We start from the raw sequence: 23,197 nt of genomic DNA, 5'->3' as shown, positions 1-23,197 counted from the left end.
AAAGTAACAAAAAACCAGGTGATGGTAACATATGTAAATCAATTTTCGCGAAGCATGTATTATCAGTTCAGCCTACGACATGGGTCTTATTCATTCACGTATTAGTTGAAATTTTGACGTCCCATGTCCGAATACCAGTAACATCAAGTTCAAAATCAATCAACAGTTAGCCAGGCCGAAGTGACTTGGAATGCCATCATCCACGTAATCCTTAAAAGTTTTTAAAAGAATCTACATCAAAATTTGATCTTGTGGTGCGCCCACCTAAGTTCCATGGAGGAATTTTGATGAGAAAATGAACTGGGGGTGGAAGAAGATAGCAGGAGGCATATGCATAGGGGAGTGAGCCCACCATTGCGTTTTCTTCTTGGGTCCGATTCCTTACCGAGCAAATCTCATTGGACTATGGATTCCCTGTGATAATCATTGGCTTGAGAATAATTCTTTATAGGGAATCCATGACTGCGACAGATAACAAACACTAACTAGGACCTAGACTGGTAGCTGAAGAAGCAATAGATTTGCATGAAGTTGAAGTTGAGTACTAGTGCTATACTCTTCATTTTTAGACGACGTCTTTTCTTGGTGAACAAGTATAATATCTGCTACTCAACATCTTGTTTTCTAGCTTAAAATATTATGGATTCAAGCTTTCTGTTATGCTTACCTGTCTTCTTGAGCATGGAGCAAGTTCTGTTTGAAATTTAGTGGGTTGATTGCAGCAACAGGCCCAGGTGCAAAATGGATTTCTGGATAGTTCTATGTGGAAAAAATGAATGCCAAAAAAACAATTTTGAAAGTGGTTGTAGCTCTGGAATTATGGCAATCACGGATCCATCTTCGTGTGCCAATCATATTTTGGTCATTTCTGCTAATATCTTCCTCTCATTCATTCTTATATTCGCCTTCTTTCGGGGGAATTCATCCAGGAGGGTTGTAGCTGATTCAGGGTTGCAAGGGCGACAGTTCATTTCTCTCCTGTCATTTTCTTGCCTTTTTGTCAATGCAGGCATAGCTTGTATTTACATCGGTTTGGGGACGTGGATGATTGGCAAGAAGTTGAGCAGTAATCAAAGTCTTTCACCTCTTCATTCTTGGCTTGTACTTCTATTCCAGGGCTTCACATGGCTGTTGCTCTCTGTATTCGTGCTGAGCAAGAAGAGCCAATATCGTGCTCCTTTTATTTCAGTGGTGAAACTTTGCTTTTTTACTGCTTTTCTAGCTGGATTCCTCTGCATTCTGTCCCTAATGCAATTAATAGTCGATAAACTGGTATCTCTCAAAGGGGTGCTAGACGTGTTACGGTTTCCTGGAGCGCTTCTGCTTCTCTTCTGTGCTGTTCACGTGAAAAAGCATTCAGAAATTGGCAAAGATACAAGCGTTGAAGCTTACTATGAACCTCCGAGAGGAGAAGAAGCTGGTTTCAGGATAACTCAATTTGCCGAAGCCGGAATTCTACATAAAATGTCGTTTTCCTGGTTAGATCCGTTACTGAAGAAGGGTAAAGAGAAGACTCTTGAGGATGAGGACGTTCCTCTATTAAGGCCACAGGATAGGGCCGAAACATGTTACTCATTGTTTAAGGATCAACTGAATAAACATGAAAGAAACAAAATTTGTGATCAGTCTTCTATTCTGAGGTCACTAGTCTACTGCCAAAGGAAAGCTATTGTGATATCTGGGCTTTTCGCGCTGGTCAAGATAGTAACCTTGTCCAGTGGTCCTGTTTTTCTGTATGCTTTCATTGATCTTTCTGAAGGCAAAGAAGTTTTCAAGTATGAAGGTTATGCACTGACTGCAGGCCTTTTTCTGGCAAAATGCTTAGAATCACTAGCAGAGAGACAGTGGTTCTTTTGGACTAGGTTGATTGGCCTTCAAGTACAGTCTTCGCTAACTGCAGCAATCTTCAAGAAGCAATTCCGTCTTTCAAATGCTGCTAAACATATTCATTCCTCAGGCGAGATTATGAATTACGTCACTGTGGATGCCCACAAAATTGGGGAACTCCCATATTACTTCCATCAGATATGGACAACAGGCCTTCAGATAGGTATGGCATTGGTTATCATGTTCTATGCTATAGGACAAGCTACCTTTCCGGCTTTAGTGGTAATTGTATTAAGCATGCTGGGGAATTCCCCGGTGGCTAAATTGCAGCACAAGTATCTGCATCAGCTTATGGTTGCACAAGACAGAATGCTGAAGGCTATAACAGAAGCACTTGGACATATGAAAGTTCTAAAATTTTATGCTTGGGAAACACACTTCAAGGATATAATTGGCTTGCTAAGGAAAGAAGAATGGAAATGCTTAGTAAAAGTTCAGGCACAGAAAGGATATTATATGCTGCTATTTTGGTCAACTCCAATCATAGTATCTGCAGTTACTTTCTGGTCTTGCTACTTGCTCAATATTCCTCTGACTACCAGTAGTGCTTTCACCTTTCTTGCCACCATTCGCATAGTTCAGGAGCCCATAAGGTCAATTCCAGATGTTCTCGGAGTTTTCATTGAAGCAAAGGTATCATTTTCTCGGATTGCAAAATTTCTTGTAGCACCTGAGTTGCAGAGCAGCCCTATTCATCACGGTCCACAGGGATTTGAAATTGAGCATTCCATACTCATTAATGCTAAGAGAATTTCATGGGACATTGATTCTTTAAATCCATCCCTAGTATATATCAATCTTTTGGTTAAACCAGGTCAAAAGGTAGCTATATGTGGAGAAGTCGGTTCAGGTAAATCAACTCTCTTGGCTGCAATTCTTGGAGAAGTTCCATGTATTGATGGCAGGGTAAGTAGAAATTCACTCTTTCCTTCTTTAGGTTCATCTGAAATTTCTCTTATTGTTAACATTTGTCCTGACTAAGTGGCCTTAATTGGCATGAACTCAAGCATTTTGAAGAATTTCTAGAGAGTATTTAGATGAAAATATAACAGAAGAATTTCAACAAAACTATTGCAAGTATATATGTGTTTTGCACTGAATAAATGGTAGATACTTGAAAAATATCTAAAAGATAGTAGCATCCTTTCATTTTCAGGTCGAAGTGCATGGAAAAGTTGCATATGTCTCTCAGGTTGCATGGATTCAAACAGGGACTATCCAACAAAATATTCTCTTTGGATCCACCATGGATCAACATAAATACCAAGATGTACTTAAACAGTCTTGTTTACTTAAAGACCTCGACATGCTTCCTTTTGGTGACAAAACAGTTATAGGAGAGCGAGGCGTCAATCTCAGTGGTGGGCAGAAGCAACGTGTTCAGCTTGCTCGTGCACTGTATCAAGAAGCAGACATATATCTGTTGGATGATCCATTCAGCGCTGTTGATGCACATACAGCGAGCACTTTATTCAATGTGAAGTTACAGTTTTAATTTCTTCTGTCACTGACATTTAAGCTCCTGTTTGAATATTTTCTCAAAAAAAGTAAATGTTCATTATGCCAGGAATATGTCATAGGAGCTTTGTTCAAGAAGACAGTGCTACTAGTGACTCATCAAGTTGATTTCCTTCCAGTATTTGACTCTATATTGGTCAGTAATGCTCTATCATTTTTAATTTTCTTCATCGCCACTTGGTTTTGCTTCTTCTCAATTGTGCAAGAAGTATATAAGAAATGAGATGGATCTCAATATGACAGACAACACCACCATATAAAAAACTGCATATATTAGTCAACTTATTCATATGTCATCTCTCTATTTAATGTTGCCAGTTGATGTCTAAAGGAAAAATCCTAAAAGAAGCTACCTATAGCAAGTTGCTGGATTCCAGTCAAGAATTTCGCAATCTTGTTCATGCGCACAGCGAAGCTGCTATGAGTGCAGGACATAGTTCTCAGAAAAGACAGAAAACTTCTCAAGATGTTATCCAGCAGATCCATTCTGGGGAGCAACTAGCAGCACCTCTGTGGGAGCAGTTGATCAAAGAAGAAGAACGAGAAATTGGATATAATGGTCTTAAGCCATACATACAATACCTAAGTCAAAGCAATGGTTTCTTTTACCTGTCCTTGGGCGTTTTATCCCACCTTGTGTATATAATTGGCCAGTTAATTCAAAACCTTTGGTTAGCTACTAATCTACAAGATTCTAGTCTTAGCGAGTTGAAACTATTATCCATATACTCGTTTATAGGGTGTGGCATGGCACTGTCCTTGCTATTAAGGTCTTGTGTAATTGTCCTTTTAGGTCTTAGGGCGTCAACAACAATTTATTCCAAGCTCATGGACTCCCATTTTCGTGCACCAATGTCTTTTTATGATTCAACACCACTGGGAAGAATACTCAGTAGGGTAAGCATTACAGAGGAAGTACATTAACAACAATTTTTAAAATATCTACCCTCATTGCAAGGTCTTCCCTGCAGGTATCTTCTGATCTCAGTGTTGTGGACCTTGATCTGTCACCGAGATTCAGTATGGCTTTTGCTTCGACAATGACCACATATTTCAGCTTAGGCATACTGGCATTTCTTACCTGGCCAATCTTGTTTGTCATTATTCCTACAGTGTGTGTAACCATACTCATACAGGTAAAAGGTCAACCCTCGTAATTTTGTTTATCCCTATGCAAGAACTTTCCGTCTCAGATGGTGAAAGCACTCTCACCAAATCTTTCCAGAAGCTGTTAACTGTTTTCAATGATTCTAATGCCTATCATGAACTGCTTCATATTATAACTAGTTACCTCACAGTCTTAACAAAAGGATCAGAAGGATAGTCAGTTCTGGCGCTAGCACTTGACTAGGATAGTAAGTTTAGTTTAAAAACTGAGACTTGAAGTCCTTTCTGCAACTTGGATGATGCAACATTCGTATTAAAATATTATAAGGCTATGGCCAAAAATTACTTCCAAAATACCAAATCCAGATGATCATGTAATAAATCAAACAGTATACACCAAAATGATGCACTGTAATTAGTAAATACTACCAGCACAATATACTGTCCCAGTCTTGTTCAATAAGAATATAATACTTTGTTCTTCTGTTCAACACAGATATACTACTATTCTTCTGTAAAAGAGTTAATCAGGATACATGGCACAACCAAATCTTCAGTTGCTAGCTATCTCTCAGAATCGATAGTTGGAGCTATGACTATTAGAGCTTTCGGAGAGGAAGATCGTTTCTTCTTGGATAGTCTGAAGCTTATTGACAGAAACCAAAGTTCCTTCTTTCATAGCTTTTCTGCAAATGAGTGGCTGATGCAACGACTGGAATTGCTGTGTGCCATCATTCTGTCCTCCTCAGCGCTTGCCTTGACTTTACTGCCTCTTGGAGCTTCTGAATCTGGTCAGAAATTTGCACACACACACACACACACACACATATTGACACACACACACAGTCTTATATTATGACTAGTAATTAGTCACGTGTCTTATATTATGAGTAGTAATAAGTCACATGTTTTTGCACGTGATTATAGAATCATAAAATAAGATTAATATTTTGTAAACTGTCAGTATATAATTGACAGATTTAAATCATGTTATATAATAAAATTTCAAAATTGAAATTCAAATCATATATATATGGTATACATTCATAATTGTTAGTATAAAAAAATCACTACACTATCAATGTATAAAAAGTTAATTCAAAATATAATATCACTTATATATATAAATATTTTTGTGAATTCTATTGGTAACATCATAATTTAATATTTTCGTATTTTTCATCTTTTGAATCAATTATTCCCAAAAACGTTATTTCAAACTAGAAGACACTGGAGATATCATTTATTTGTTAAGATTTATTTGAAAATATTATTTGCAATTATGGATCTAACATTTTGGGAAATTATTTTTTAAAAATCTATTTTAAGCTTTTGAGATGTTTTACTAAAGTTATCATATACTTTATAATCTTATCATACTTAAACCATAATATTAAAATTTTTATACACAAAATAGTATTCTTAGATAAAAATAAATATATATATCTCAAGTATGGGAGCAGCAAATAGAACTTAGAAATACTTATAAAGTAAAGGCTTAAACTATAATTTTAAAATCTAGAGGAAAATTAGTGTCAATATGTAGAATTAAAGTAAAGGTTTAAACTATAATATAAAATGTAGCGAGGCATTGGAGTCAATGTATTTGCTCATTCTATTTTTATCATTTCAGGTGATAATTTTAGAAACCTCCGCTAAGGTTTTTTGATAATTTCATTGGCCTCTTCTGTAGTTTGTAAAATTATACTAACTTCTCCTAGATTAAGGTTTTGGAAACAAAACAATCCAAATCAGAAAAAAAAAAAAGTATCATTAAAAAGTACATTAAGAAGAGAGATGAAACTTTTATTCCATAAATATCCCTTATATGTATGTATATAAGTTGTATTAGTAAAAAAAATAAAAATAATTAAAAGTTGAAAACAATTAGCATACAAATTCTACTACTTTAAAAAGTTCATATTCAACGCATTAGACAACATAAATAAGTAACTATACTAATGATCACAAGATTCAGCAAAACAGACCAATCATCTCTCTTAACATGCAGTTTGCTATGATTCTTGTGATTTTGAATAGAAAAATTTTAAATTTTTATTTTTCTTCTCCTTCACTTTCACGAAATTACTCTACAACTATTGCAGTTTTACAAGTTGCAGAGAAAATTTTCTTGTGAACAGCTTTTTTTGGCCCGTGCTTTTTAGCCCTTTTCCTCATATTGTATATAACTAATTTTTGGTTATTGTTAAGTTATATCAATCACAAAACGGGATCATTTGATATATTAATTGGCGTTATTTTGTAATTATAAGTTACTATGCATCATTAAAGAATTTTCAATAATTATTTTTGTTAATTCATTACTAACAGTTAATTAGTGCTATAATTATTTAATCATCAAATATTAGTTTCTAATAAGACATAATGTCTCAGAGTATATGAGTGATCTCTTCTCGTGTAATGTATAATTTTGCCAGGGAAGGTAAGTATAATTTTGCAAATCTAAGAGAAGGCTAGTGAAATTGTCAAAAACCTCAGGGGAGGGTTCTGAAATTATCCCTTATTTCAGGACACTTGTTATGCTTTTTTTTCACCCCCAGTATCCCTTCACCATATTTCCTAATTCTGATTTAATTCGTTTTTCAAATAGTCATGTCAAAATCATGAATACAAGACTCCTCTGAATAATGGGATGCAAATAGACAAATTAGATTAGAGTGTTTTATTTTGTATTTATTAGCTTCATAATTCAAATTTAAGTAAATTTACAATTTTTACTATTATAACAATACAATAAATCTAATAATTAGGGAGAAAGGTATTTTAGGCACAATAGAATACTAACACCAGATCCTACTTAAACTAATGTACCGACCTGTGTGATAGATTATTACTAGCCTTTCAATATTCCTGCACTTGTATAATCATAATAATTTATATTTTCCAAACCTTCAATTAAATGTGCAAAGGACCAGATGAACCACTCCTTTCATTCTCAGAATTTCTGCACAGTCTTTTCAACCCGTCTTCTGTAATCCTCCCTGGTAGCTCAATGTATAACATTGACGCAGTAATCTTCTTTTACTATGTACTTACTTCTTGATGTTATAAATGCAGGATATATTGGCATGGCTCTATCATATGCTCTTTCACTCAATTTATACCTTGCCAGTTCCGTCCAAACCCAATGCATGCTAGAAAATTCAATTGTCTCAGTAGAAAGGCTGGAACAATACATGCACATTCCCAGTGAAGCTCCAGAAGTAATAGAAAGCAATAGACCGCCTCCCAATTGGCCTTATATTGGTAAAGTGGACATACAAGATCTGAAGGTAAAGTTCAAAATGAGATAACTGAGTATTAAGTCTCCAAATATATTATTGTTTCACTAGTTAAATAACTGTTTTCAACAAAACTTCAGGTAAGGTATGGGCCGAATGCTCCACTGGTTCTGAAAGGCATCACCTGTACGTTTGAAGGAGGGCACAAAGTTGGAATAGTTGGCAGGACAGGCAGCGGGAAATCAACACTCATCAGTGCCTTATTTCGCCTGGTAGAGCCTGCAGATGGAGCAATTCTCATAGATGACCAGGACATTTCAACCTTTGGGGTTCATGATCTTAGGTCACATTTGGCGATCATTCCTCAAGATCCAACTTTGTTTGGTGGGTCGGTCAGATACAATCTGGATCCCTTATCAGAACATAACGATCAAGAAATTTGGGAGGTCAGATTGCTATATAGCAACGAGAATGATTTTTGACATTCCAAGTAAAAATCAAGTAGGATTCTCCAGAGCTAGCACTTTTAATCAGCATAAAATTAAAAATGACAAAACAAGAATAAATTGGGACGGGAATACTGTTGTCATCCTATTGCTTTGAACGGAAAATGACTGTTGCACACAAGCAGAATAGCAGAAATCTAGTTTGGGGTTAATTGTCCTTTTCTGGTACCAAATGTTTGTCCTTTTCAGGTTCACTCTTGGATTAGATTATTAAATTGACAAGCAAGTCTTTTTTTCGTACATTAAGTGAGGGCTTGCACTGAAGTCAGTTAGACAGTAGACCACTCATGCAGTATTTATTGGTCTTACAAGCTAACATGAAACGCATTGAACAATATGCAGGTTCTCAGAAAATGCCAGCTTGGAGATGTTGTTGAGAAGAAAGAAGGGGGCTTAGATTCATTTGGTAAGACTTGTAAATTAATGTAGTGTATGTTTAATGCCGAAGAATCAGATGATTTAAGGAATTTTCCATGACTTCAGTTACACAAGATGGATCAAATTGGAGCATGGGACAACGACAACTATTCTGTTTGGGACGAGCATTGCTGAAGAGAAGGAAGATACTAGTTCTTGACGAAGCCACGGCATCAATTGATAATGCAACAGATTCCCTCATCCAGAAGACGATACGAAGCGAATTCTCAGACTGCACTGTGATTACTGTGGCTCACAGGATCCCAACAGTGATGGATTGCACAATGGTTCTTGCATTAAGGGATGGTGAGTCTCAAAAACTTATCCAACATATATTAATCCTTTTTAGAGCAAAATTGAAGCTTTCAAAACAACTTTCAGGAAATGTGGTGGAGTATGATGAGCCCATGAAGCTGATAACCGAAGAAAATTCGCTTTTTGGTCAGCTTGTGAAAGAATACTGGTTACGCTCTGAGCACGCTAAACCAGTAGGAAGAAACTGACGAGTAACTGGTCCGGCGGTTGCATAAACTCGATGATACTTATCACTTTTTCTTTTTTCTTTTTTTTTTAAAAGTGATAATTACTTATCACTTTTTCTTGAAAACGATTTGTCGAGCCAACAGCAACAGTTGTATTTTTCCGAAACAGAAACGGGAAAAGTAGATAAAGAGCTACCTACCCTTTGCTTTCCGCCAAAGTAGAGAGCCAAAATATCCACAGGGTGCTATTGATACGAGAATAGAAGGGGCAAGTGATATTTTAAAAGTTTTAAATGTGTAAAATTATATTAGGAAAAATATTATGGAAGATTCTAATATATTTTGGATAGATTATTATTTAAAATGTTATTTAGAATAATTACTGTAGCACTTTTTATGATATAATGTATGTGAGATAAAAAATAATTAAAAATATAAAAAAATAAATTAAAAAATAAATTAATTATATAAATAAAATATTATTTCGAATAATTTCACTGTCCAAGCAAACCGATTGTTTTCCCTTAAAAACATAATTGCTTTGAAACCGATTGGGAATTAGAATTGCTTTGACTGACTCTTGAAGGACTAAAATGGCACATACAAAAAAATATTGGGAACTAAATATGTTTTTGTCAAACCAAACTTTAAAGACTTGACACGTGGAAAACGAAAACGTGGAAAAGTTGTATTCTCCCACCGTGCATGTACCGTTTGCAGACTTGACACGAAAGCCATGCTTGGGCCCTGCTATATCCGGGTATATATAAACCATTTTACCACCAGCTATTTTCCACTTTGGCAGGTAAATTAATTATAACCAAAATCAAAACGACGCCGTTTACCAGACTAGTAATCATCGTCCAACTGGACGCCCATTCGTTGGTTGTTCCAGTCGCTACCTCTTCACTTCCTCGACGAGTCCGTCCAGTCCACCAACCACCCCATCTGTAGCAGTAGCAGGAGCAGCCCCCCTCGCGACCCACGACCCCCATTTCTCCCCATGCTACTATAATATATATTATTCCACCCACCTACCCCATTCGCTCTTCGTCCTTCGGCCAATCTCCATTTCCCAAACTCTCGTAATCTTTAGCACAAACTCCCCACCAAATTTATCTGGTTTCAAGTTTCAATCATGGCAACGGCTGATGCCCTCTCGCGTATAGGCCTAGCTGGGCTAGCCGTTATGGGGCAGAACTTAGCTCTAAACATTGCCGAAAAAGGCTTCCCAATCTCCGTCTACAATCGAACCACTTCCAAGGTCGACGAGACAGTAGATCGAGCCGATCGAGAAGGCCACCTTCCTCTCTTCGGCCAGTACAATCCCAAAGATTTTGTACTCTCCATTCAGAGACCTAGATCTGTCATCATCTTAGTCAAAGCCGGCGCCCCCGTTGACCAGACCATCGCCGGCTTGTCCCAGTACATGGAGCCCGGCGACACCATTATTGACGGCGGCAACGAGTGGTACGAGAATACTGAGCGGAGGATTTCTGATTCTTCTTCAAAAGGGCTTCTTTATCTCGGCATGGGCGTCTCCGGCGGGGAAGATGGTGCCCGACACGGTCCTTCGCTCATGCCGGGTGGGTCCCACCGAGCCTACCTGAATATTAAGGATATTCTTGAAAAGGTTGCGGCCCAGGTGGAAGATGGCCCTTGTGTTACTTATATTGGGGAAGGGGGTTCGGGGAATTTCGTGAAGATGATCCATAATGGGATTGAATATGGTGATATGCAGCTGATTTCTGAAGCTTACGATGTATTGAAAAATGCTGGTGGACTCAGTAATTCCGAGTTGGCTGATATTTTTGCCGACTGGAATAGGGGTGAGCTGGAGAGCTTCTTGATTGAGATAACTGCTGATATTTTTCAGGTGAAGGATTTTGAGAGCGGACATGGGGAGTTGGTGGATAAGATTTTGGATAAAACTGGGATGAAAGGAACCGGAAAATGGACGGTTCAGCAGGCGGCCGAGCTGTCGATTGCTGCTCCTACCATTGCAGCTTCACTTGATAGTAGATATTTGAGTGGGTTGAAAGATGAAAGGGAGGCTGCCGCGGAGATTTTTAAGGGGCAAGGGTTCAAGGAGGAGATTAATAATGTAGGAGTTGTGGATAAGAAGAGGCTGATTGATGATGTCAGGCAGGCGTTGTATGCATCCAAGATTTGTAGTTATGCGCAAGGGATGAACTTGTTGAGGGCCAAGAGTGTGGAGAAAGGGTGGAATTTGAATTTGGGCGAGTTGGCGAGGATTTGGAAAGGAGGGTGTATAATAAGGGCTGTGTTCTTGGATAGGATTAAGAAGGCCTATCAGAGGAATCCGGCCTTGGCGAATTTGTTGGTCGACCCTGAGTTTGCTAGGGAGATGGTGCAGAGGCAGGCAGCTTGGAGGAGAGTGGTGGGGCTTGCTATTCAGAAGGGGATTAGTGTTCCTGGAATGTCCGCTAGTTTGCAGTATTTTGATACTTATAGGCGTGCAAGGCTTCCTGCAAACCTTGTTCAGGCTCAGAGGGATTATTTCGGGGCGCATACGTACGAGAGGATTGATCGTCCTGGATCATATCATACTGAGTGGTCAAAGCTTGCTCGAGGGGCAACAGTGTAATGCTAGGCATGATTTGAAGCTGAGGTTGCATTTTGGTACACTTAGCTTATTGCAATTGTTATAAGTTGGGTTTTTTTTGGGGCATCTATTTGAATTTGAGTTGTATCTCTCAATGAGGATATACTTGCTTAGGCAGGGAAGTGTTTGAAGTTGAGCCTTTGCATTGCTTTTTTTTGCAGTTAATAATAGGTCCTTGCCTCTTAAGTACTGAAGTTCGTATCTGATATTGTTATTGTCTTAGTGACATTCGAAGTTTTTTTTTTTTTTTTTGAGCAACAAAAGATTTTTATTGATGATAAGCAATGACAATTACACAGGGGAATCCCTAACTACATAGAAAGAACAAGTAACTCTACACAGACTACAAAAATCTAGCAAAACTGATCTACTGAGAGTCCCCATTCTAGTGCCAATTCACAATTCTGCTTGGATTGTGGAATCTTTCACAAGTTTTGACAACATTCTGCACCGTATCAATGATGGAATTCATGATACCAGTAGCAGTAGTATAATTAGCTTGCAGTTGAAAGGATAAGACTTTCTTTTGCGCCTTACAGTGGTAATACTTGGCTTCTGCTGGCTTGCTTTCCTTTTCGTCATGTAGTAGTGCAAGTAGGCTTATACTTGTAGAAAGTAGTGAAACTGCTGGCGTTAACTTTGGTTGGAAATGTAATGGTAATCCCTTCTTGGTTTTTTGGCTAAAGATCAAGTTAGTTCATTCCTTAATATCTTGTGTAGTCCAGGTCTAATTTGTTGGATCTTCGCCTTGTGGCTGAAGATTAGGTAAATTTCATTCCTTTAGCTACGTGTCTTTATAGGTTCGAAAACTGAATGCAATTACAGAAGAACTTTTCTATTAATTAGCTGTTATATCACATTTTAGGATCATCAATACTGCAGTTCCCCTTAAAAGTACGAAAATAATGCAAGCATTTTAGTTGGCATTTGGTGGAGTCTGCATTCCAAACATATGACCACTCCAGATGCAGCCTAAACTTGTCTGGGATATTCCACTCATAATGGACGTGTTTTTGCTGGTAGTCATTTTGTCTATACATTGGACTGCATTTGTCGATGTTAGGTAGGTATTAACAGTCTGATGTGTATGTTCAATAAACATATCAAACTTGATTTTGCATTTTTTTTTTAAAAATAAACTTTTATCCTTTTCATTGTTTGGCCAAACATGAGTGGTTCTGATATTTTCTAATAAGGTTTGCCTACTGCTGTATATTCTAGTGTGTGGGATGCCTAAGCTAGTTTATTAGGATCCATCCCAAGTTTATGATTTCAGATGTTGATAAACCTTGGTTGAACAAGATTTCCTGTAAAATTAGAGCGAAGATGGCCCCATGCAGGTGCTACCTACATCCTGCTTTTGTGTGCATGTTTGTGTTTGTGTGGGCAGGGTTTGTGTGTATCATATATGTGAGAGACAGAGAGAGAGAGAGAGTGTGTGTGTGTGTGTGTGTGTGTTCCCTGCTATATTCAGAGGCATTTTGTTCAATGGAACATTCGGATGCATTAATAGTAGCTCCCCTTTTTCTGATCTCACTCTAGTATAAGAGGATAATTAAGACAAAACATGGAAGCAAATCTACCTTTCTAACCTTTAGGAGAGAGTAGACCCTATGAATGCTGAAGGCTCTTGGCATCTTCTCTGGCTGCCCCCCTCTTTTTGAAAGCCAAGAACTGGACTGAGAAACTTATTTGAAAAAGCAAGGAAATAGTGGTAAAAGCTTTTCTTTTCCTGCAGGATCATTTTAGTTGTAATTGTTGATGCGTGAAGGGCTTTCTCATTGTACTGATGACTACTGAATGGCATCTGAATTGAGCTTCCCTTGCCCCCTTTCTTTTGGTTTTCGATAGCTCGTGACATCGTCTAACCAATTTCAGTGGGATAGTCAATATTGAATTAAAGGTGAGAAATGGACAGTGTCTGACGATAGCTTGTTACGATAAACTCAATCCTTGATTCCAAGGGGACAAAGATTATGGCCTAATAAACGTGAGCTTTAGGGCTATTGAGTTATTTGATCATTTGCTGCTTGTAAGGACGTCCCTCGGTTAAGTTTCATGCTTCACAAATATGTATTTTACGTCTGTTTTCTTCAGTTTTACCGTTCCCAGGCTCTTGTATCCAGAACCTCACAGCCGCCTTCTATCTTTCTCCCCTTGCTTATTTCCTCGATTAAATTTTTATCTACCAAAATTGAAAGTGGTTTGCATATATATATATATATATATATATATATATATATATATATATATACACGCGCGCGCGCGCACGGATCAGCCTTGACAGAAAGTGAGAAGAATGACGGATGATTCACGACCCAAGCATATACAGTCATAGAAAGTAAGAATGCTTTGAACAATTGAGGAAGACAGTAAGGCTACGGACGACCTGAGTTTTCAAGGACGGGATGAGTTCTGGTTATTGATGCGCGAGGCATTTTGCTGCTGTCAACCCAAAACGTCTGTAAGAACTCACCTTCATCTGCTTCTCTTTCCATTTCTCGAGTCCTCTTCACAGTTAAAACTATTAAAACTAATCCCAGCATGAATCCCACCGAGACCAGGAACACAAATCCAAGCACAAATCCTATCACCCAAAATTTCCATACCTGTGGCCGCTTCTTGAATCTAGTAACTAGCGAGAAATGTCCTTGACTTCTACTCTGGCATAGATTCGGCGAGCTCATTTTGCTGAGGAATACATTCCCACCGGCACCAAAGGTAGCACACTCAGCCCTTGGATTAGTGCCACCAGGTGATTCCGGATCCTGAAATTGAATTAAAATAGGCTTCCCCATGGGGTTAAGATCGAGCTTCCTGAGGCTTGTGCTGCTCAAATTTGAGGCATCATAAACCAAAAAACCAACGACCGAAGTTAGTAGGGTGTAACCTGATGTATTATAGTAGTAAGTCGACAGATTGCCTAGATCATGATAGACAATTAGCAGTCTCCTCACATAGGGCACTGGCAGAGTTCTTGATGGGATGGAGAAATTGCTGAAATTAGCACCCAATCTCCACAATGTTCGGCTTCTAAGACGGACTACAGAAACCTTCATCCCTGCTAGATTGGGTGGAAGACTGGCATTGTATAGTGCACCGGTGTGAGATCTCCCATGAAACAAAGTACTAAAAGCATGGTCATGAAGTATAGCATCCAAAGATTCACCTAGACTCTCATTGAAGCTGTATACCAGAGAGAAGTAGAGGTAGAGAAACAACCAGATGAGATAATAACTCCTGCCGGTCAGTCCCATCTAGTAGAGTCTGAAAGTGCTGCCTATCATTGCAGGACTTGGAGGAGTTGGCAATACGATCTCTTAAGCTTCAGTGCACTTATAGATTCTGCATTTTAGGAATGATTATCCAGTTTTTTCTTTCCTCTACTTGCCAGCGTTGGTGAACTTTTTCGATTTTTTTTTGGCATTGTGGTACAGGATTTAGCCTATGTTTGGATGGACGGCTTCAAGGAAAAAGTAGTACCTTTTTTTTTCCCTTGTTTGTGACCCAAAAAAAATCAAGAAAAACATCTCCCCCAAGGGCTTGGAGTAAACGGATTGAGTGAGTTATCTGTCCCTTCTTTCCGTTCTCTCTCTCAACTCCCAAAGTAGTAGGCCTATGGTTTAAGTCGATGAGCTGGCATAGAAGAGGAACCGTTAAGGTTTACTGAGGATTTGTCATTACCCAAGGCTATTTATGGTCTTTCTGCCTCCTACTAGATTTGATTGGTTTTGACTTTGTGCAAAGTCATGCCTATTCTGGGTCCCCTTCAGGAGAAAAATTAACTTGATGCGAGGCTAAATTGTAGTATTGATTTTCCTCCATCCGGTCGTGCAATCATATTGCTGCTGGTAGAGTAGTTATCATTTTGCTCCATAGAATGCGGGGCTTCACGCATGCTGGAACAGCTTTGCTTTGTTTTTCTTCGTTGTGTCTAGATTCTTAAAGAGGAAAATCAGCACTGAATGGTGGAATAAAACTTTTGCCGGCAATAATGATCATGCTTGTCAGGAATGATTTTCAACGCAGCATCTCCTGATCCAATGTCAAGCAAAATCGGATACATTAACATAACATTTGACATATAAATTGATTATACACAGAAGTTCTCCTTTTTCCTTGCCAAGACCAAAGCTACTCCTGCTCCACAGGGTTCGGAACTCGGTACAAAAAATACGTCACCAATCTTTACTACTCCGTGATCTCTTCTGTTTACTTGCACTCCAGTGGATAGGGGGGTAATGAGAGGGGCGAGGGTTTCAAAAAGTCGACCTTTTCTTATCTAATATGTCATACGGCACAAACAAAAATATAGGAGCCCTAAACGACATGTAAAAGCCTCTCACCCTAGATTATTAATACTCTTACCCAAGAGCCCAGATCGAATTCAGGTTCACCTAAAATCAAAGCATTTAATTTACCCTAACAAGATCAACATTGACGCTAAGCGAAGAACCATTCGGTTTTTCTTTTTTTTTTGGGTGGGGGTACAAGAACCATTACAAAGATTCGGAAATTTAATTACATAGGTAACATCTGGCACGCACTTAACAACCCCAATCGTCCAGAAGAACTCATCATTCAACAACCTCAGTTATCACGGAGAGACTTGCCTCCACTCACATGTATGTAGTATTAAGCCTGCACAGATTAATTGTATTCTGCTCTAACTGCCATCTAGAGATTAGTAATGCTACTATTATGTGTATTAAACAAGGCTCTTCGCAAGCATATCACTCTGAAGTCACTGCTTGATTGTGAGCTCAGCCCTGAGGTGAAGAATTCCATTGATGAAATATGGACTATCATCGGCCACAAATGCCGTCCAAGGAACGCCAAACAGGTTCCTGTAACCAACAGCCTTCCCTCCAGTAAAAGTGTAGTTTCCTTTATACTTGCTGGTATACTCCTCGGTAGGCTTTGACCTTGATGCGAACTCATAATCAACTGCAAAAGATACTGAACCCTTCTCCTGCATACCCAAGAACAGTCCAAAGCAATGGAAGGAACTCTGCTGGTCCATGTTGCAATGGGCAGATAAGAAAAACCCCTGCCCGCCCAAATGGAAAGCCTGGGAATAAATTCGACCAGCAGGAAAGAGATTTGCACACTCCTCCCGCTTCAGATCGAGGTAAACAATGCATTGCTGACGAGGTAATTCAAACTCCACCACCTTAACCGGTCGGTACTTGTATGCTCTCTCCACAAAACGTCGGTAAGAGGCATTAGACTCTTCTGCCACAAGGGAGCGCTGCCGGTATGGTGCTTCAGCCTTGAAAAAAAGAGCATCAAGTACAACATTTGAAGCAAGTTCACGATCAAAATCATTGCATGTGAGGACTTTTTTCAGCTTTCTGCAGGTCATGTATGGAAAACGGATTAACCGAGCAAGGCGTGCGCCTAGTATATCTCGTCTCTCTTCCAACTTGGGATAATGGATACGGGCCCACTTGAGGACAAAATCATAAACAGCATCCTCTGAAGCAACCTGAAGATCATCACTAGATAAAACTGCCTCAACTCCAGCTAGAGGTAAATTCAGTACGTCATCCTGGAACCTAATAAGCAATGTGGTGGCAAACCATATTAGCCATGCACATTGGCATATCTTTAAGAAAGGCATCAAGATTTTAACTCAGAAAAGAGGGCCCACCAAGAAAGTAAAAGCTTAAGCTCATAAAGACTTTAGTACAGTTTATATTTGCTTCTCCTATCATGAATCCTTCCATAAGTTCACCAACTATTGATAATTAATACAACAAGACACCATTGAAAAACCAATGAAAAAGTCATGATTTTCAAAGAATATATTACTTGCTAATGTCCTTGTAACGTGCAGCAAGGAACTGTTTTGCAGCATCTGTCAGCGGCTGAACTGCATCGCCCATTAAAACACTTGAAGGAAGATCCAAATAAAGTAGGGCTGACTCACAAGTCATGGGCAAGTTACGCAATAACCGACTACAGTATCTCATGCACGAGGCAACCTCATACTTGTCAGCAGCCATTAGCACATCTAATAAAGCAGAGGGCATTGTTGTTGATAAACTATTGCTATACATAAAATTGAGGAGGTCCATGAGGGCAGCTTCTTCTGCTCACAAAAGTAGGAGGGTTAAACAAATTTAAGTTCATAGTGTGCGTTTCATTTGAATGGAAAAGAATGTTTACTGCAAAGTGTTTAAATGACCAGTCAACAGACACAGGCTGTTAACCATAAAGATTGTGTAAGTCAAGCTTTTCTTTTCCTGGTTCGATGAAAACAAATCATGCTAATTTTCTAGCTTAAAGCAGCACACTGGCACTAAAGGTAACTAACATCCGAATGTTTCTTTAATTACCAGAGGCATGAATGCGAAGAGTTACTTGTCGTTGCTCTGACTCCCTCATACCATTTGAGAATAACTACAAGACATGCAATATAAGGAACTCAGTGCAAATTAAAAAGAAAGGAGAAAAGAGACACAATATAGAAAGCTAATGCACAAACATAACAAGTCCTGACCTTATAGAAAAAAGGACTCTTAGCTGCCAAAATTGGAGAACTGATGTGTATGGTCCTAACGTGAAGGACAGTAGAGCAGTCCATATTTGTGGATGAGTTATTGTTCTCAGTGGATCCATCACCTACAAGAGTAATTTAGTTAGTAACATGTGACTCATCGGCAGCCATCCATATAACCAAACAAGAACATAACTATGCTCTTACTAGACAGATTCAATCAGGACAACAAAATAATTTTAGCTGCCTATATTTCGTGGCATTACAATAATATCACATAAAAAAGAAATTTACAAGTAAAACTGAAATACTACATGTATAACTACAACACCTTGTTGACTTGTCAGATCTTGAGAATTCAGGTATCTATATGACCAGAAAAACCAAAACTTAAAAAAAAAATAAATCTACATAAATAATGTGATGAGAGTACCAAGTTGAATAGATGACATTCCAATACCAGTGGATTCCTCAACCATAGCTATGGCTTCCTCATCTTGGTTTTCGTATGCAAGAATATCATCCGTATCTGGCATATTGCAACTCAAAACCTGCTCCTCTCGTTGCATAATCTCTGCGGCTATTGATAAGAATAACATGCATCCAAAACATAAACATCCACAGTAAAGACCAAATTTAAAAAAATAAAGCTGCAAAAAAAGAAAGTTAACCCACCGGTTTCAGACACATAACGAAATTACCATGCCAAATCTTTTCAGTTTTTCTAGAAGGCATCAATCAATGCATCCACATATGTTTTAGAGTAGCCACCACTTCCCTAGCCCCTCAACAAGAACCCATTTTCTTCATAAAATGTTTTTACTCCAAATAGAAAAACCTAATGTAGCACATGTTTCTGATCCATCACTAACTAACAACACAAGAATAGAAAATGGAACATCCCAGAGTGGGAAGACAAGCAAAAAGGTCAAATGGAGGGAAACTTTACTAGAGGGTGGCACACCTCAGACAAGTTCAAAGACATCACAGAGAATAATATGAAAGTAGAATAGGCACAAAATGGAAAAGTTGGTGATGCACAAGACAAAATGCAAAAGAGTGAAGAGAAGGCAAATATCAGTCCAAAAATTTTCGACACCAGTTGAGAAATCTAATCTATACTAATAATTTATTTTTCATGGAGAAGCTTATGTTACAACTTATTTTTCAAGCATAATCCTGGAAGGCAGAGTAATTAGGCTGGAAACAGTTTTCAAGTCTGGGTAAACATGATACATCTCTATTTGAAGGAGAATGGCAAACAAAAATAAAGGTGTGTAAAGTTGCAAAATGATACATTCGAAGCACATGTAAAAAAGTCCAAATTCAGAGCAGTGAGAACCCATATGCATATGAATGATCTGTCAAGTTCAATAGTTTAGTTTTGTGACATTTCAAAATTACATAGTAGAAACCCAGAAAAACTCCAGGATGTAAACTGCATATGCATCCATGTGGCATGTATGCACACACTTACATGCCACAAGCAGAAGGGCAATATATTTAGGTGGGAAAAATGAACTGGCAAAAGACTAATGCAAATGCAAGGAAGATGTTACGGAATTGCCCATACTGGAAAATCAAGGATGCTCAAAACTTTGGACACTGGGCAGAGAATACGTAGACTTATATGCTGCAGATAGTGTATTATATTGCGAGACAACCGTAGAATAAAGTAGGGGTTTTCCATGCAGCTCTACATGTCAAACTACATGCAATGATCAACCAAGATGCTTATTTGGAGCATGTAATTTAAATTGCCAGCCCAACACAGACTGAACTCTTCAGAAGTAAAAAGATAAAAATAAAAGTCTGCGAAGTACATGGAACAAAAGTCACAGAAATTAATGTCTTAAATGCCGACAACAAATCCGTTTGAATGCATGCACAATATTGCGAATGTTCTCCAATTAATAAAGCATTCATTAATCCTTTCCAAACACAATGTATGTAGGTGGTAGGCTACAGATTGTAGACCCAATCATCATCGAGATCCATTAACTGGAAAACTTGCTGACATGTGAAGACAGAAATTCTGCCGATACATCCGATTAAGCACCAACAAACAATTCCAGCGCATTAAATAACCGATAAACCTGCAATTTCTTCTCATTTTCAACAATTTCCATCCCACCCTCTCCTCACCTCTCAACCTCTTTCTTCTGTCAAATGAATCTACTGCACCACCCTTCAATAACAGAAAATTTCAATTTTGTCAATGAAAGATGGAGAGAAACATCAAGACCAATCACAACAAACTATGTAGCTCCAACCCAGATTCTGCTCTTCAATGCCATGTGATAAGGAGGAAACCCTAAAATTGTGTTATTTCCCTTCATTGTTGCTCTGATAAATCAGCACAGTCTCAAAGCATAGCACGGCCACTATATAACCTAAGCTTCCACTCAAACCAGGAAGCTTTCGTTTCTTCTTTCATTCACCCCATATTACCAAGCCTTTTTACTCAAATTCCACTAAGAAGTCATAACAACCTTCGCCAAGCAACATGATATCATGACCTGGTTCCACGACCAGCTACATACCCAACTAACCCCTAATTATAAAGGCAATGCTAATCAAGTCCCAAACAAAAACCAAACTTGATGCATGTAAAGAAATTTTCCACCAGTTCATCCATATTCACCATTCCTCAAACAACAGCAAATTACCCAAATTATATTTAAGAACACGATATCATACTCCTTAAAAAAAAAAAAAAGGAAAATCCAATCTTGGAAAAACAACCACAATTTCACAAAATTCAACACCCAATATTTTCATCAAAGTCAGAACTTGCAAAAACTAAAACTCAAAACTAAATAAACCCATTTCAAAAATTCAAAAACAATTAAAACTTTGTATATCTAACCACATGCACACAATCATAGTTACCATTTTCTTTTCTGATTTCCTCACGGCGGCGTTTCCGGTTGCGAGCCCAATCAGCAATGGTGGTGCATCCATCGGGGTCGGATTTGGAGTCGGGCAAATCCGGTAGAATCTCAACTCGCAAGACCCGGTCGGAGAAATTGCTGTCGTTAAATGCGAAGGCGAAATCCGAGTCGGAACCCGAGCCATGACGAGGCTCAATTGGCCGCTCGGCACCGCCACCAGGTGAAAAATCAGAGTCCATCGTCGAACGTGGGTCAAATAGATCCACGTTCAAACCTTTCATTCACAGAAATAAATACCCGCAAGAAAACAGAAGTGGTGGGCAACGACACAATTAGTACTATCAAATACGCAAATGGGCCGCTGAGATTTATAGAGTGTATCTTAATTAGCAGGAGGAGAAGGGGTAGAGGGGTAAGGGGAGAAGTTGCAGAGGAAAACGTTCCTTTCTCTTTTGACGCTGAAACGCGGAACTTGTGTTGTTGCTGTGTCCTGGGATCGTGAAACGTTTTGATTTTTTTGAGTTTAGGTTTTTATGAGTTTGGGTTGGGTTTGGGGTTTTTAAAATGTTTTCTTCCTTTCATCTGTCATTTGTTTGTCGTTCGAGGTTTGGATGAGGTGTCATCTACAGTCCAGAGAATTTTGGGTATTTTCATTGAAGTTGTTAATTTATTTGTTTCCCAAAAAAAAAGGTCGTTAACTTTTTTAAAACGGATGTAGAAAATATGAGGGCAACTTTTTGCTCTCCTGAATTTGATATAATCTAATCTTTTTTTCTTCATCTACTGCAAATTTTTCCTCCAAATTCAGGAATTTTGGATTTATTATTGATATCAATTTCAAAAGATAAAAGTAAAGAACGTGTTGAGTTCTTAAACTATCATCGTTGTTCACTTTTGGCCTCTAATCTATTTTTTGTCTTAAACTAACTCCTAAATAATTAAAAGTGCATATTTTAAGAGCTTCTGACCATTTTAGACATAAGTCCAGCCATAACTGTAGGGCATTTTTGTCCAACAAAAATTTAAAGCATCGAGGACAGGAGTAGAAGTTTTGACACGAGAAACCCTTCATTTTCCTTGAAACTCTTCATCAAATTTCGCTATAAAACTTTCAAATTCATTGATTTCATACTTGAGAGGGACATAAAAATTCTGATGAAACTTTGGGCAGTTAGGTATGAAATCAATGAATTTATGAATTTTGTAGAAAAATCTGATGGAGAATTCAAGAAAAATGCTCTCGATCTTTTTTTATCAAGTTTCCAATGCTTTTGATTAAGGTTGGAGAAAAATGCCATTTGAATCCAATTGAACTTATGTTTAAAATGATTAGAAGTCCTTAAATTATGCATTTTTAATCGTTCGGAGCCAATCAGAGATTAAAAAATATATCAGGGGTCAAAAAAAGGACAAGAATAATAGTTTAGAAGCTCTTCACATTTTTCACTCAAAGATAAAAGGAGGAAGTTTGAATTCTTCATACTTCTCTGTTATAATAAGGTCATACTTTGCACAAGTTTCAACACTAGTAAAATTAAACCTCAATGCATCAAAATTGCAAATTTGATACGTCAAGTTCGCAATGCTTCGGAATTTTAAATTTAAAAAGGAAGAATGCGAATTAAGTGATGAATACAAAACAAGTTGGACGCATTTGAGGCCCGCGTGCCTAGGAAAAAGCTCATCAGCTGTGCTACTTCATAAGCATTGGAAACTCGAATTTTTCTACCAAAACAAACTCTTACGTTTTTTTAAATATATTTTTTACTTTACGTACATCAAATTACAATAATATATCTTTTTCAATAAAAATTTCAGAAAAAAATAGCGATCCAAACAAGAATGAACGGTGTTTAATTTCAACGTATCTACGTCTACGCAATACCCTGAAGCTTTATAAATGGCCAAGATGAACGAAACATCTTGGAATTTATGTCAAATTAGTGGGCATGAAAGTGAGTTGAGACTTAGTATTATGTTGAGGAATAAATAGATACCAAGAACAAAACTAATTTC

The 23,197-nt window shown here is 38.1% G+C and overlaps 4 protein-coding genes across 5 annotated transcripts; 2 read left to right on the top strand and 2 right to left on the bottom strand.

Annotated features, from left to right (window-relative positions):
* Positions 1-550: 550 nt before the first annotated feature.
* LOC113781635 (ABC transporter C family member 10-like) lies at positions 551-9,477 on the top strand. The gene is made up of 11 exons (XM_027327594.1): positions 551-2,793; positions 3,044-3,364; positions 3,455-3,541; positions 3,724-4,302; positions 4,377-4,541; positions 5,009-5,303; positions 7,591-7,805; positions 7,895-8,200; positions 8,603-8,666; positions 8,744-8,983; positions 9,059-9,477. The coding sequence occupies exons 1-11, from the start codon at positions 742-744 to the stop codon at positions 9,178-9,180; spliced, it is 4,446 nt and encodes a 1,481-aa protein (XP_027183395.1). The 5' UTR covers positions 551-741; the 3' UTR covers positions 9,181-9,477.
* A 550-nt stretch (positions 9,478-10,027) lies between these two features.
* On the top strand, positions 10,028-12,007 carry LOC113779596 (6-phosphogluconate dehydrogenase, decarboxylating 3, chloroplastic-like). Its single transcript, XM_027325231.1, has one exon. It carries the CDS (start codon positions 10,298-10,300, stop codon positions 11,765-11,767), a length of 1,470 nt encoding a protein of 489 aa, XP_027181032.1. The 5' UTR covers positions 10,028-10,297; the 3' UTR covers positions 11,768-12,007.
* A 2,066-nt stretch (positions 12,008-14,073) lies between these two features.
* LOC113779505 lies at positions 14,074-15,345 on the bottom strand. The gene has a single exon (XM_027325091.1). The coding sequence runs from the start codon at positions 15,040-15,042 to the stop codon at positions 14,164-14,166; it is 879 nt and encodes a 292-aa protein (XP_027180892.1). The 5' UTR covers positions 15,043-15,345; the 3' UTR covers positions 14,074-14,163.
* Positions 15,346-16,222: 877 nt separating this feature from the next.
* Positions 16,223-21,702, bottom strand: LOC113779504 (BTB/POZ domain-containing protein POB1-like). Of its 2 annotated transcripts, none has more exons than XM_027325089.1 (6): positions 21,180-21,702; positions 18,721-18,867; positions 18,291-18,412; positions 18,127-18,190; positions 17,600-17,879; positions 16,223-17,343 (listed from the first exon to the last, which is right to left on the bottom strand). In XM_027325089.1, exons 1-6 carry the CDS (start codon positions 21,460-21,462, stop codon positions 16,530-16,532), a joined length of 1,710 nt encoding a protein of 569 aa, XP_027180890.1. In that variant the 5' UTR covers positions 21,463-21,702; the 3' UTR covers positions 16,223-16,529. The 2 variants fall into 2 exon arrangements, with proteins under 2 accessions (XP_027180890.1, XP_027180891.1); XM_027325090.1 differs by having other exon boundaries at positions 18,748-18,867.
* Positions 21,703-23,197: the final 1,495 nt, after the last annotated feature.

Source organism: Coffea eugenioides, chromosome 8, assembly GCF_003713205.1.
Source record: "Coffea eugenioides isolate CCC68of chromosome 8, Ceug_1.0, whole genome shotgun sequence".
In the NCBI taxonomy this organism is placed as follows: domain Eukaryota; kingdom Viridiplantae; phylum Streptophyta; class Magnoliopsida; order Gentianales; family Rubiaceae; genus Coffea; species Coffea eugenioides.
This window is presented reverse-complemented; position numbering and strand designations above follow the sequence as displayed.